The following is a 14,437-nucleotide window of genomic DNA, read 5'->3' as shown; positions in this document are numbered from 1 at the left end:
CTATTTGACATTTTGATGAACTCAAAAGATATTATTTATCTAACATGTCAACCTTAATTCCAGTTTTCGACGATTAAATTTGGCAGTATGTATTCGAAATTATTTGAAATGAAAATTGCGTTGATGTACACTTTATATCCAAAATATAATTTCTGCTGAGTCTCTCAAGTTCTCCAAAGTTTCTACAATACCTATCTTTGATTGGAGGTTCTTGGTAAAGTTATATTTATGGTCACTGCATAAGTACAGGTAAAGTTGCAGATGCGAAATAAATTTGAATCAATGGATCACTAAAATAACTAAAACGGCCGCTATGAAATGAACAGATAGCGCCACCGTAGCCGTGTGTGTTTGACGTAACTCGATTGCTGTCACTGTGTTACCGTCCACATACGGAGGCGCTTTTGTTTTAATGCGGTGAGTAGCGGAAAAGTCGGCTTCAATGATCCATTGCTTGTATTGAGCATCATTAAGGATAAACGTCTTGAAATCCCGTTTCAACAGTGCATAAGAACTTCAGACGCACAAATCTCAAGAAGCAAGCTTCAAACAACAGTGAATTTCATTATTCTGTTCTTGCTCACTTGTAATAAGCTTGAAATAAAAAGATCAGGTGCGCCGGTTTTGTTTATGAAGAGATTTGTGCCCTTGAAATCGTGAGTAGGTCCCAAAGTCGGCCATTGTGGCGGCCATTTTGGGATTCTAACAAGTCTGTCCTTAAGCTAATCAAGAGCTACAATATACATACACTAACTCGAATCGAGTTGCGACATATAAAAGTAGGAAAAAGCTCAATTTTGGCATCCCAGATCACTTTGGATTTTAACAAGAAGTATAATACATGTTGCTAAATCTTTATACATTGTTTTTCAACCAGTACTATTAAATCTTTGGGACATTTTACTAAAAATCTAGATACTTGCAGTGCCATACTTTGTAAAAAAAATAGTTCGTCAGAGCGGCCGAAAATTATCCAAACAGCACATGCTTTTCTTCATCTATCGTATAAAGAATGCAAAACTTCGGAATAAATGAAGTTATTTCGGGATGTTACGCGGAAAATGCAGAATATAAACAAACATCAACTGCAATTTCAAATTAATAGTGAACTGTCGGATGAATTTTGACAGGTAAATGAACCAAAACAACTTGTATTTTCATGGTCACTAATATTACAAGTGCTAATAATATTAGTGGAAAATTAAGCCTTTATGCAACACAAATTATTAGCACTTGTAATATTAGTACTTGTAACTTGTAACTTGTAGCTAATATTATTAGCCCGATTATGCTACAGGGCCCTGGGGTCTCCAGTTAGCCTAGTGGTTAAGGATATGGATCGCCAATCCGGAGACGGCGAGTTCGATTCCCGTTCTGGTCGGGAAAATTTTCTCGACTCCCTGGGCATAATGTATCATTGTACTTGCCATACAATGTACAAACTCATGCAATGGCAGGCAAAGAAAGCCCTTCAATTGGGCTAGTACTAGATTTGTAGTAATGAGCTGAATTTTAGTATGGTGAGAAGGTCCATTCGCCGTTTCTGCAATGAAATGGTGCAAAAATCGTGAGTAATATGATTCCTTGCCTAATTTGATGCTGTTTGAGCAAAACTTTGGATAACTATGTTGTTTATGTTACAAGAAATGGAGAAAACAACAACACTGTTGTGCAAAGTTTTGCTCAGACAGCATCAAATTAGGCAAGGAATCATAATACTCCCGCTTTTTGTACCATTTCACTGCAGAAACGGAGAATTGACCTTCTCACCATACCTACTAAAAATCAGCTCATTGCTACAAATCTAGTACTTCACCGGTCTGTCCTATTAATAACTGTGGAAGTGCTCAAAGAACACTAAGTTGAAGCGAGGCAGGCCAAGTTCCAGTTGGGACGTAAAGCCATAAAAAAGAAGAAGTAATCTACCACCTGGTTTCACTCGTAACAATATTCACTTAGGAATTTCTGGAAATCCTACAGGAGTTCGTTGAGAAATCACTAGTTGATTTCTTGAATCCTAGTCTAAAATCCTGTGCCCCTAAAGAAACTGATTCCTAAGAGGCTAAACTCCAATATTCCCTAAAGGAATTTCTGAAGGATTTCCTGGAGTAATTCTCAGAAGAAATTGAGGAATCTGGGGGATTCAACAGAAGGTTTAAAAGGCGAAATCCCTTGCAGGAGAACTAGAAGAATACAAGATTGCCTTTTTGGAGTAATCGAAAGATGAAATTCCTGGATGGAAATCCCGGATAAAAAATCTACTTATTTTTATTGTTAACTACCTACTTGTTTTACACATGAAAAATGAATTGGTTTTGTTTTTCTTAGGTACAAAAAAACAATGTATACATGAATCTTGAATTATGCACTAATTACTGTGACGCATACGTTTTTGAAGTCATCGAACATGGGTTATTTCAAAATAATTTATGGATGGAATGCCTCAAGATTAATGTTAAGCTAAATAACAAATATTCCAGGAAAAATTTTTGGTAAAACTTAGAGTGTTGTCAAAAACTAAACATACCTGCACCTAATTTTAATGAACCTATGAAAAACTGAAACTCAAAAGACTGATATTACATTGCATATTAGTATTGTCCAATTTGTCCATTTTCTGAGTTTTTTGCCTTGTAAATTTTTAGTTTATTTTAATACATAAGTCCAGTCTTTTATGTGATGGTTTCTCAACTGCAGTCTGTCATTGTTAGCCTGTTAATGTGCATTGAGACTTTTGAGATACTGTGTGTGTTCGCATCCCATAGTACTCATAGAACATTAAACTGGGAAAAAAAGTTTTTTTTTAACTTTCTGTCTTTATTTTTACAGATAGGTAGTTCTTGCAACCAACACATTTTCAAACATCGTTTTCAGAAATTTCATTACGTATGACATTTCAATTTAAAACAGTCTTGCTAATTACTAATTCTTTGTTTTATCTTCTATTATTTTGCAGATATAGTAATTATCAATTGCAAACTCTTTTATGTGATTTGAGCTATGCTCTAAACCAGCCAAGCAGCGAAACATGAGAACCAAAAAGACCACAAAGCCGGCGCCGATTTTTGCGTCCTCTTCGGGCGAAAACGGCGATTCGGAGAAGGTCACAAACGATGATCCTCCCACTACCAACGGTAGTGCCGCAGAGGAAGAAGAACCTTCAGACAGTGTCATTCTGATCGATAATGACTCCATGGCGGAACCAGTCGCAGAAAATGGCATTGCCAACGACAAGGAGAATGATGACGCGGGAAACACCTCACCCAAAGAAGATGCATCAGAGGAACCCGTCATAAAGTCGGAGAAACCGCCCATCAAAGTCATCCGGCTAGTTTCGATTGAGAAATTGATGAGGCCAAGCCTACTACCGACTGCCGGTGAAGATGCTTCGAAGAAAAAGGCCAACTCGATCGAAAAGCCCCTCAGCAAGCGATCAAAGAATGCCAGTGTGATAGAAATCAGCGATAGCGACGAGGACGATGATGTACCTTTGTCGAAGAAGGCCAAAGCCGAAGAAGACGTTGTCCAGAACTTGTCCAGCGATGACGAAATAGCTCCGGTGAAGAAAAAAGTTTCTCAAAAGGTCAAGAAGGTAACCTTGAAGAAACTGATTGACGACGATGAGGAAGATGAACCTGTGGCCAAACGAAAGCCCGAAGCAGCCAAGTCTGCCAAGAGCAAACAGAAGAAGCGTTCAAGCGTTCCAGACGGCTGCAAGAACTTGACTGTGAAGGTGCAGAAGCTACCTTCGGATCTGAAATCTTTTATGGAGGAACACAGTTTGAGCAGTATACTTGACCGGCGGAACCGGGAGATAACTGCGTTCAAGTCGAACACAAATTATTACGGCGAATTGAGTCGTCGCCGGAAGACGGGTGGGGCAGAATCAAGCAAGTCAAAGGCGAAAGAAGGTGGCAAGAAGGGCGGCAAAGCTCAAGTTATTCAGTCGAGTGACAGTGAACAAAACGATTCGGATGAACCAATCGCGAGCATTATTACAAAATCAGACAACATTCCTAAAAATGTAAACTTTTGTTTGGATCATGTGTGCATTATGATGTGTCGTTCGTCGGAAGTCATCTGACCAAGATCCGAGAGGGTCGGATCTTGATCGGATGAATTTCCGGACACTGTGTACTGATCCGAGAGGCACACTTCGGTTGTGCGTCGCCGTTTTTCTTTACTTTTCTCCAACAGAAAAACATGTCCAAGCGTTCGGCCCGTTCTCGGCGTAAGCTTAGCGAGAGCGAAGACGAAGGCGATGACAGTGATGATGATTTCGAGGTCAGCTCCAGCAAGGCAAAGGCTGCAGAGCCGAAGAAGAAACCCCGAGGCCGGCCTCCGAAGAAAGTGGTTTCTTCGGACGAGGAAGAAGAGGAAGAGAAAAGCGGCGCTAGCGGATCGGATGATTTCGAAGAGGAAAAGCCTCAACCGAAGAAGAAGCGATCGCGAATCAAGAAGAACTCGTCGTCCTCCTCGGATGAGGATGGAGGAAACAAGTGAGTGTTGTAAACACAACAAACTGGCACTAGCAGATCAACTTAAATAACTATTGTTTCAATTACAGGAAAAAACGTAAACGCATCAAGAAGAACTCCGGCAGTGAGGACGAAGATGATTCGCCTACCAAAGGACGCAAGAACATCCGCAAGTTGATGAAAAAGTCTGCTCTGGAGCAGACGACTAAAGAGGCTGAACAAGAGGAAAAGGAGCGCAAACAGCGCATCGCCGAGCGGCAGAAGCTCTACAACCAAGTATACGACGAAAAGCCAGAGGAAGTCAAAGAGATCAAGCAGCTGGTGCTGGACTTTGACGAGGAAACCAAGGAACCGCTTCTGCAAGTGGACGAAAAGCTGGTCAAGAAGCTGAAGCCTCATCAGGCGAACGGAATCAAATTCATGTTCGATGCATGCTTCGAAAGCTTGGAACGGGCCCGCGACAGCAAGGGATCCGGTTGCATCCTGGCCCACTGCATGGGTCTGGGTAAAACCCTCCAAGTGGTAACGTTGTCTCACACTCTGCTCGCCAACTCCGAGGTTACCGGAGTCGAACGGATATTGGTGGTCTGTCCATTGTCCACGGTGCTAAACTGGGTAAACGAGTTCCGGATTTGGATGAAGCATGTCAAGAAGGGAACCGAGGTAGAAGTGTACGAAATCTCAAAGTAAGTATTTGCTGATTCTGTGGACGTTTACACATAATATCTATTAATCGTTCCGTTCCGCTCCAGATACAAAAACAACGTTGTACGTGCCAATCAACTGATGGAGTGGCACAACGAGGGTGGTGTCATGATCCTGGGATACGACATGTTCCGAAACCTGTCCAACCAGACGACCGGCCGTATTAGGAAAAAGGTTCGCGAATCGTTGCAAACGTCGCTGATCGATCCCGGCCCGGAGCTGATCATTTGCGACGAGGGTCATCTGCTGAAGAACGAGAAAACCTCGCTGTCGAAGGCGGTCAACCGAATCAAAACCCTACGGCGGATCGTACTAACCGGAACGCCCATTCAGAACAACATGAAAGAATGTAAGTGAATTTAATCGTTTTGAATTTGTAGGTAGAAATGCGTATTTTTAATGGAGACATAAATAAATGTTTATTAAGATTCAGATTGGGAAGATAATCCAAACTCGCTCAAAGAGGAAAGTTTCTCGGAATATCAATATCTACGTTGCTGCAAATTTAACTCAGTGTACAATAGCATAGCATAAAAGGGTCTTGAGTCAAAATTCCTGAATGATCCTTTGGCATATCAAGAAGTGTACATAGCAGGTTTATGTTCTTCATGTGTAGTTTATGTAATTTATGTAGTACTAATATTTGGTTACAATTTTTCATAAACTTGTTCCCTAAAGTAACAATTATAATCATCATATCAGGTTTTTGGTATCCCTGCTTTGAGAATGGTGGTATGTATAAAACGGATTTCGAATCAGTAGGCAGTGTTTACGTATGTTTGTAGTCAGTTAAAACTGTTAAAACAATTATTCTTCCCGTAATGCACAAGATTCTTACCGAAAGCTTGTGGTTCCGTGAAGACGTTGAAGATGCTGCAAATTCCATATGGACGCGGACGAATTTGGAAGTTAAAATCCATCTAGGAACTCCGCTATGTACAAGATTTTTTTCAGAAATTCCGCCAGGGTTTCTTTCTGAAACTTCTCTAGAAATGCCTCTTGAAATGTCTCCCAGGATTTCCCACAAGACGCCCTGCCAAGATTCTTCTTCTTCTTCTTCTTCTTTATGGCTCGACGTCCCGACTAGGACTTGGCCTGCCTCGCTTCAACTTAGTGTTCTTTGAGCATTTCCACAGTTATCAATTGAAGGACTTCCTTTGCCTGCCATTGTATGAATTTGTATATTGTGAGGCAAGTACAATGATACACTATGCCCCGGGAGTCGAGAAAATTTTCTCGACCGGAACGGGAATCGAACCCGCCGTCTCCGGATTGGCGATCCATAACCTTAACCACTAGGCTAACTGGAGACCCCAGTTTTGCCAAGATTCTTGCATGTGAATCTTCCAGGACTCCTGATTCCTCCTGGAGTTTTTGTTTTTTACGAGGATCGTACAAAACTTCTTCGCAGAATGTCTTCCACAGATTTGACCGCCATTGCACCTAGAGTTCCCTGCGTTTTGCCCAAATACATTTTCGTGTGATTTCTTCCAGGATTTATCCCGAGATCTCCAGAAGAGTTTCTCTAAGGATGTATCGCAAATGTTGTTTGAGAGTTTCTCTCGGAATTGCTGTTGAACATTATCAGCGACTCATTCCGTGTTTCTTTTGAGACTTCCCTAAGAAATCTTCCCGCGATTTCTCCCAGAGTTGCTACACAGAGATCATCCCTGGGATTTCACCTAGAGCTCTCGAAGAACTGCTAGAGAAATTCCAAAGAAACTACTGGAGGAATTCCTGAGGAACTGTTGTAGAAATTTTCGTGGAATTCCTGGAGGAATTTACTGAGGACCTCTTGAATGCATTTCCGAAGAACTCCTGTAGAAAGTCCCTAGGAGCTACTACAGGAATTCCCGAAGCACTCCTGCAGGAATTCTCGAGGAATTTCCGAAGAACGTCTGAAGAAAATCGTGAGGAAATCGTGAAAGAAATCCAAAGAAAGTCCTAAAGAATTACCCAAACAAGTCCTGGAGGACTTTCCGAGGAACTTCCAAAAGATTTAAAGTGAAATTCCTAGAAAAAAAATCCGAAGAACTCTTGGAGGTATTTCCGATAGGATTTCTTAACCCTTTCCTTCCCACGACTTTGAACGACTATGTGTATACTAAGAAAGCGTTTCCGAAAAAGTGCTGGAACAAAAATTATTGCAAATTGTCCAAATTTATGGAAATCATCAGTGAAAAAAAAATCAGTTGTAAATCAATAGTTCGAAACAAATAATAGACAGTTTGGTTTACAAATGAGATTACAATCATATTCTAAATACTATTGCATCATATTCATTTAATTTCATTTGTCTCGAATTCTTCGAAAATCGATGGTTTTTTAGTGTCACTTGTTCGGCTGTTCTATTTTCGGTAAAAGTTCGGATTACCGAAGTTCAGCACAGTTTTACCGAAGTTCGGCTATTTTTTACCGAACGTTCAGTAAACAGCTGAATACGGTACTTTATTTTAAATGTGTGAGCAACCATATAGAAAGTAGCGGGTTAAGAAATTTTTCACAAATTTTCTGCTCGAGTTTCTTCCGGGATTTTTTGCACAGTTTCTCCTGTAATTTCTTCAATAAATTTCTGTCAGTTTTCTTCTAGAGTTTTTCCCTGGATTTCTACAGCAGCTTCAGTTGGGTATTTCCCAAAGATTTTTGCGGGATTTTTTTTATTAAGTGTTGCCAGAGGTTTCTCTCGGAGTTTTTCCCGGGACTTCTTAAGGAAAAATCATGCAGCAATATGTCCTAGGATGTTCCTTCACTTTTACCCATTGTTTTTTTCCGAAGTGTTTCTGATATTAGAATTCTTCCCGTAATTTTTTATCAGAGGTTTTCCAGGATTTTCCTTGTAGTTGTTCACCGGATTTCGCGCAGTGCTCCACTTCAGATTATTTTTTAACAAATTATTCCCGGAGCTCTTCTCGGAATCCCTACCAGAAATTGTTTTCAGATTCTGGATGCTCCTTTGGTTAATTTTTAAAAGTTGCTCCCGGAGTACTTGCAGGGGATTTTTCCAGGTCCGGAGAAATATCGGTAGGAATACAGGTGACATTTGACAAAACTTATTGGAGAAATCTCGAGAGGAGTTTCAGAAGCAATCTTTAGAAAAACTGGGACTGAAGAGACTTCACGACAAGTTCAGGGAGTAATCTCGGGAGGAAATATTCAAGAAATACAATTCTGAAAATCCAACAGAAGTCCCGGGAGGAATTATGGATAAAATCGCGCGAGGAAACCCAAGAGAAAATTCGGAAATCTCTCTGGAAGAATTCCGTGGAAGAACTTCTTAAAAATCCCGAGAGAAACTGTAGAAAAGTTGAAATGAATAAACATTGGAGCCCTACAAATGCTTTTTTTTTTATTTTTCATTTCAGGCCCCACGTTGGGCGCCAGTGTAACGAACATTGAAACCTTATAAATGCACAACGCACATCACAAACTAACAACATATAACGCCCACGTTGCGCAAAAACACATAACAAGTTTATCAACATTCAACACTTAGCATAAATTGTGCTCTGTTTTCTAAATGGATCACGAAGTCCACTTCCTGCATACCGAGGTTTCATAATTCTTGGTCCATCAGTCAATCCTGTAATCGTATTTTTTTCAGGCTGGTTGCCATTAGTTCGCAGTGATAATTGCTTTCATAGCTTGTGTATTATCTAGCAGTTTCTAATCCTACGGGGCTTCCTAATTTGAGCAACAACACAAGACCGTCTGCCGTTTGATGTCCGTGTTAGGGGACGGCTTGCGTGTTTTGCACTGGATTGTTGCCCAACACGGTCTGAGCACTACAAAAGCTAGTTCAATTCAGGGACAAGTATTCAAATCGAAGTATAGCATATAACATACTGAAACCAAAAGCTATCCCGGAGAACCGCTAATAAAACAGACACCCTGAATGTTCCACGAATGAAAAACGTATATTGATAACACTAGTTTATAGCATTTTTTGAACTCGATAAGTTGATATTTTTTTATGTAGAACCACGCTCTGGTTTCGAAAACGCGAAGGAAAAAAGTTACAGTGAAGCGGAAAATTTTTCAATTTTCCATACGATTTGAAATCAACTTTTGTTAGATTTTTAAGCAAAACTAGTTCCTTCATAAGGCTCATTCTCCGCAGCCTACATCTTATTTTTCAAATACCGTGAGGTGCCCATATTTCGTGCACTTAAGAATTCTCAAAGTTTGATAAACTACTGAAATTTTACCATAAAGTATATCAGATTATTTTCTTCAATAATATTTAGTGCTGGCTCTGTAGCTCACAAGAAAAATATAAATTAGGCAACTTTACATTATACAAGATAGTTACATCATTAGTTTCGATTTGTTTAAAAGTGCCAAATTTCGTGCACGGGTTCCAAATTTCGTTCAAAATGGGTCCAAATTTCGTTCACTCTAAAAGACATAGAATTCGCCTAAATGTATTAATTTTCAAAACGTTGCATACTCGTATAATACCCATGAAACCATAACGTGTAGATAAAATCGAAGTCTGTGACAAAATATGAGTGAATATTTGTTGTTTCCCATGTTCGTCCCGGATGTTTACATTGAGATTTCCAAAAATCCTTCTGGTGGCTCTGGTTCCCTTAAAGGTTATTATTTTGACGAATCTTTTGGATTAAAGACCATTTTAATCAAACAATAAATTGTTTGCTACTTGAATCAAATGTTCACTAACTTTCCTGATGATCAGTAATGTGACTCAATTCATTTTTGTACCTTATTGTAGCTTTTTACCTTTCTATTACGTCACATAATTTATATGCCCAGGGCTGTTACAGATGGCGCGGATTTTGCGTTTTTCGCGGTTTTTGCGTTTCGCGCGGATTTCGCGCGTTTTTGCAAATTTCGGCGCGGATTTTGCGGAAATGGTTTTCAAATGCACTTACATTAAACATTTAGACAAGTAGCTCAACGAAACCAGAAAAAGAACGTTTTTAAAGTTGTGTTAGGGAATGTTGTGCTTAATAAAAATCAATGTTAATAGTCCCTAGCTTGGAGTGTTAAAGTTACTCTGCACTATACGCATTTGTTAAACTGAGAAGATCCTCTTTTTAATTTTTTAGTCAAACTATGGAAATTATTTCTGTCTTAACCCCGAAATCAATTTTTGGCTAAAATTTTGGAAAGAATGGCAAGATTTCTGAAATAGGGGAAATTACCAATTCTCGGCCGTTTTGTTCTCTTCGTCTTTTTCTCTTCGGTTATTTGAAAACTATTGAACTCAGAGTTGGTCTCAAATCCTTCCCAACTAAGCAGTATTATATGGCCAAGTTTCAGGCAATTTGGCTGACAAAAAAACCCCATGACGAAGAGAACAAACCTGCCGATAATACCCATTGTCACCCTAGTTGCTTCTTGGTGAGTCTGAATTTTTTTTTGCAAAGAGATGTCTACCGGAACTTTTAGAGAAACATTTGGTTGAATTTTGTAGTCAAATTTAACAGAATCTTGTAAAGAAAATCATTGGTTTGGTAGACTGTGTGTGTCGTAAGAAATCAAAATAAAAAGATACAGCTAAGACGTCCTGGAGCTTTTAATGATTGCAATCTTAGATAATTTCATGGAAAAAACTTTAAAAACCCTGGATAGAATATTATTCTTTAGAAATTTCTAGCAATTTTTTAAACATGCAAGAATTTTTTGATTCATTATGGATGGGTTTCAGAATGACGGAATTGACGAAATTTCTGAATCAGTTATTACTACTTGTGAAACAATTTGTTTTGCTAAAACTATGATTTCCGATCATAGAGTGATTAAATGATTTCTTGGTAGATTTTTTTTTGCAAAATACTTGAAAAAATGTAGAAGCTTTTGAAATCCGTAGAACAAGAACATTTTGCTGAAATATCCATCCAATCCTAATTTCCAAGGGTGTGGTGTGACCAGAAACTCTTATCATAAATGATCCAATGTATTTATACTTTTTCAAGTATCTCTTGCTTAATGTTCAGAAGATTTTAAAAATATCGCCCTAAGGAATAAAATTTAGTGGTGATTCAATCAAAAAATTCACTAGTATTTCTCCGTTTGTTTCCGCAAAAAGAAATCCTTGAATTTCTCAAAACATTTCTAAAAATTCTCAAATGATCTTTTGGGATTTCAGGATTTCTACCATAAGGTTAACTATAAATTATTTCGAAAGTTTAGTGAAACTGCTGCCTTTTTCTCGTAAAATAGTAAGCACTGATTGATAAGCAATCGAAGAATTATTGATCCAAAACATTATTGCAATTAAAAAAAAACAACATGTTTAAACTGTTGCGTTGTTTGAAGAAGAAACAAGTTAAACAAATTAATGGATTAGTAATTAAAAATCAATTTATTAATTGATCAATTGATTTTCTCTTAAAAAAATTGGGTTTTGGTAAGTTTGAGTCATTAAAGCCATATGTTTTGTACTGGCGCGGATTTGATGACCTCGGCGCGGATTTCAAATGGCTTGACGCGGATTTTGCGGTTTTCAAATCGACACTTTTGTAACAGCCCTGTAATAGGCACATTCCTTGGGAGGTTAGTTCTAGTAAAGTGTCGTCTCCCAAATTTGTGTTCTGGCAATAAGGCTTACGACAATATAATTTGCTTGAGTGAAACTAGCGACTGTAAGCTACTACTCCCAATGTTTGTATAAAAAAAATCATCCCGAGCTTTCTTAGTATTCCCACATTTATAAATTTGTTAATTTTTTTTTTGTTTTAATTTCTACGTGGTTTATGAGGTGTCCTTAGTTAATTTTAAACCAATTAAAATAGTTATTAGAACTATTATTAATAACCGAATCATGCGATGGCTACAAGTACACATGAACCTCTAAAACAAAGTTATAAAAAAGAGTGCACGAAATTAGGGACCCATACAAATTGTGGGTTCCTAATTTCGCCAACAACATAAATGTTGAAACAAAATAAGTAAACAACATTTTTAAGTAATTTTATTGCGTATTATAATAAAACATATTGAATTGAAATAATCAAAGAAAAATTGGAATATTTACTTTTGCTAGAGATCGAAATACTTGTTCACTTCCGTGAGTGTTGATTTTCTCGTATCTTTGAATATGGCATCTGCTATTTGCATACATTTGCAACTTATTTTTCAATCTTTGACATATATCAAATTTTTCATTTATTTTTTTGTGAACTGTATTGAGATCAAATGCAGTTTTGAGGTTATAGCAAATTTAGGATGATTCCGCTGTTAATTAGATAATAATGCTCTCAGATGTCAGAAGTTAACGAAGTTTGGGCCCGCACGAAATTAGGGCACCCCACGGTACACGTTAAGAAATATTTTTAAAATTATTTGTCTTAAAAAAAATCTTCATTTTTTTATATTTTTTTTTGCTAAAATTTATGGAGATTGTCTCATATACTCACAGACTCACAGATATCTCGAGGTGACGAGATGGTTTTCTTCGATATCGATAGACTTATTTAGGAACATAGATATAGATATAGTATGAACTTCGAGTAGTGAATTTAACCGGGTCTGTGTCATTTGGCATAAGGCCGTTTGGCATAAGGTCACTTGGCATAGACATTTGGCATAACGGTCATTTGGCATAATGGACACTTGGCATAATAAAGAAGGGTGCATTTCGATTATGCGAAATGTCCATTATGCCAAATGACCGTTATGCCAAGAGAACTTATGTCAAACGAGCTTATGCCAAATGACTTTATGCCAAATGTCCCGCTCCCAATTTAACCCTCTACTTCCCATGGTTGCTCTAGAGCACCATCGATTTTCGACGAACTCGGGACAAACGGAATTAGATGAATATGATGCAATAATTTTTAAAATATGATTGTAACCTAATAAGGTTAACCCAACTATTAACTACTTGTTCCAATAGTGGAACTATTGGTAAATAAGCAAAAACCTATTGATTTACAACCAAAATTTTTTTCATTGATTTCGAAAAATTTAGTCAATTAGCAATAATTTTCGTTCAAAGTCGTGGGAAGGAAAGGGTTAAAATAATGGTCAATATTGAACTAACACAATATTAAGCACTGAAATAATGCAGCTTATCATCATTGTATTCTACGGTCTTCTTTCCAGAGATTTTTCCATGGATGACTTCAAACTTCTACTGAGATTCTCTCAGGATTTCATGCTGAGATGGTTTTTGGGATCCATATTTCAAGAGGTTTCTGTTCGAATTCCTCCAGAAATTTCTCCAACGATTCCTTTAGTAGTTTTATCTAGGTATTCCTCATGGAATTCTCAAAGATAGCATCTTAGTGTTCTTTCAGGAAATTTGCCAATTTAACTTCAGAAATTTCTGTGAAATTTTCTACATAAACTTTGTCAAGATTACTCTAGGAATTCCTTTTTTTATGATTCCTCCTATGATTTCTCCAGGAATATTTCTTAACTTGTTAAGACTCGTTAACCCTCGGGCGGTCGCGCTGTTGGATTTTGAAAAAAGAAATCGCTTTTCGTACTCCGCATTAGCGTAGCGCTGCAGGTAGTGGCCAACCGCGCGACTGCGGGAAAGTTAAGAGATTCCAACAGGGATTCTTCTAGAAATGTATCAAAAGCTACGACCAGAGATTCCTTCAGGGATTGCTCCGAGCGTTTTTTTCAGGAATTCCTCCAATAATTTCTCCTTATATTGCTCGAAGAATTCCGGGATTCCTCCTGGTATTCCTGCTGGGATAACTCTGGCTCCTTCCAAAATGTCTTCAAAATTTCTGCTGTTATCCCTTCCGTGACGAACCAGCACAATTCTGCTATTGAGCAATAACAGTTTTGCATATTTTTTCATTTGTTTAGACTTTGTTTTATGTGATGTTATCTGTTTTAATAATGGAGCCATTATTTTAACTTGTGTGTGCGCAAATAAATTTATTTTTATAGCATGTACGGTTTAAAACAGCATGTAAAACAAAAAATATCGTAGTCAAAGTGACAAAGAGTAGTTCTTCCAAACGAGAGGCACCAATTGTTGTTTAGTTGGGAAATCTAAGAGTTCTGGAGAGCCAAAGTTGAGCCATATGTATGAAGATTTCACTTTTGTGCGCTACGTCTCGAAAGGGTTATTCTTCTTCCTGTGATTTCTTCAAGGATTTTCCCAGGAATTTCTCCTCTCCAGAGCTTTTATTTAGGGATTCCTCCAATAATTTCCAGGCCTCCAATAAAGCGCAGGAGGAAGACCATGCTATAGGATTTCTGTAGGAATGTAAAGAAAAATCCAGATGGATTTCTTGAAAAAAATGCTTGGAGCAATCCCTGTTGAAATC

At 38.1% G+C, this 14,437-nt stretch overlaps 1 protein-coding gene across 1 annotated transcript in view; it reads left to right on the top strand.

Moving 5' to 3' along the window:
- The window catches only part of LOC115262210 (transcriptional regulator ATRX homolog), a 41,845-nt gene that overhangs the window by 11,846 nt on the left and 15,562 nt on the right, over positions 1-14,437 (top strand). Inside the window, exons 2-5 of the mRNA XM_029864551.2 lie at positions 2,957-4,024; positions 4,198-4,499; positions 4,568-5,164; positions 5,231-5,532. Of these exons, the coding sequence (XP_029720411.2) occupies positions 3,029-4,024; positions 4,198-4,499; positions 4,568-5,164; positions 5,231-5,532 (2,197 nt within the window). The 5' untranslated portion in view covers positions 2,957-3,028. The remainder of the gene's footprint in view (positions 1-2,956; positions 4,025-4,197; positions 4,500-4,567; positions 5,165-5,230; positions 5,533-14,437) is intronic.

This window comes from Aedes albopictus, chromosome 3 (genome assembly GCF_035046485.1).
Source record: "Aedes albopictus strain Foshan chromosome 3, AalbF5, whole genome shotgun sequence".
Classification (NCBI taxonomy): Eukaryota; Metazoa; Arthropoda; class Insecta; order Diptera; family Culicidae; genus Aedes; species Aedes albopictus.
Note: the sequence above shows the minus strand (reverse complement) of the source record. Positions and strands in the feature narration are given on the sequence as shown.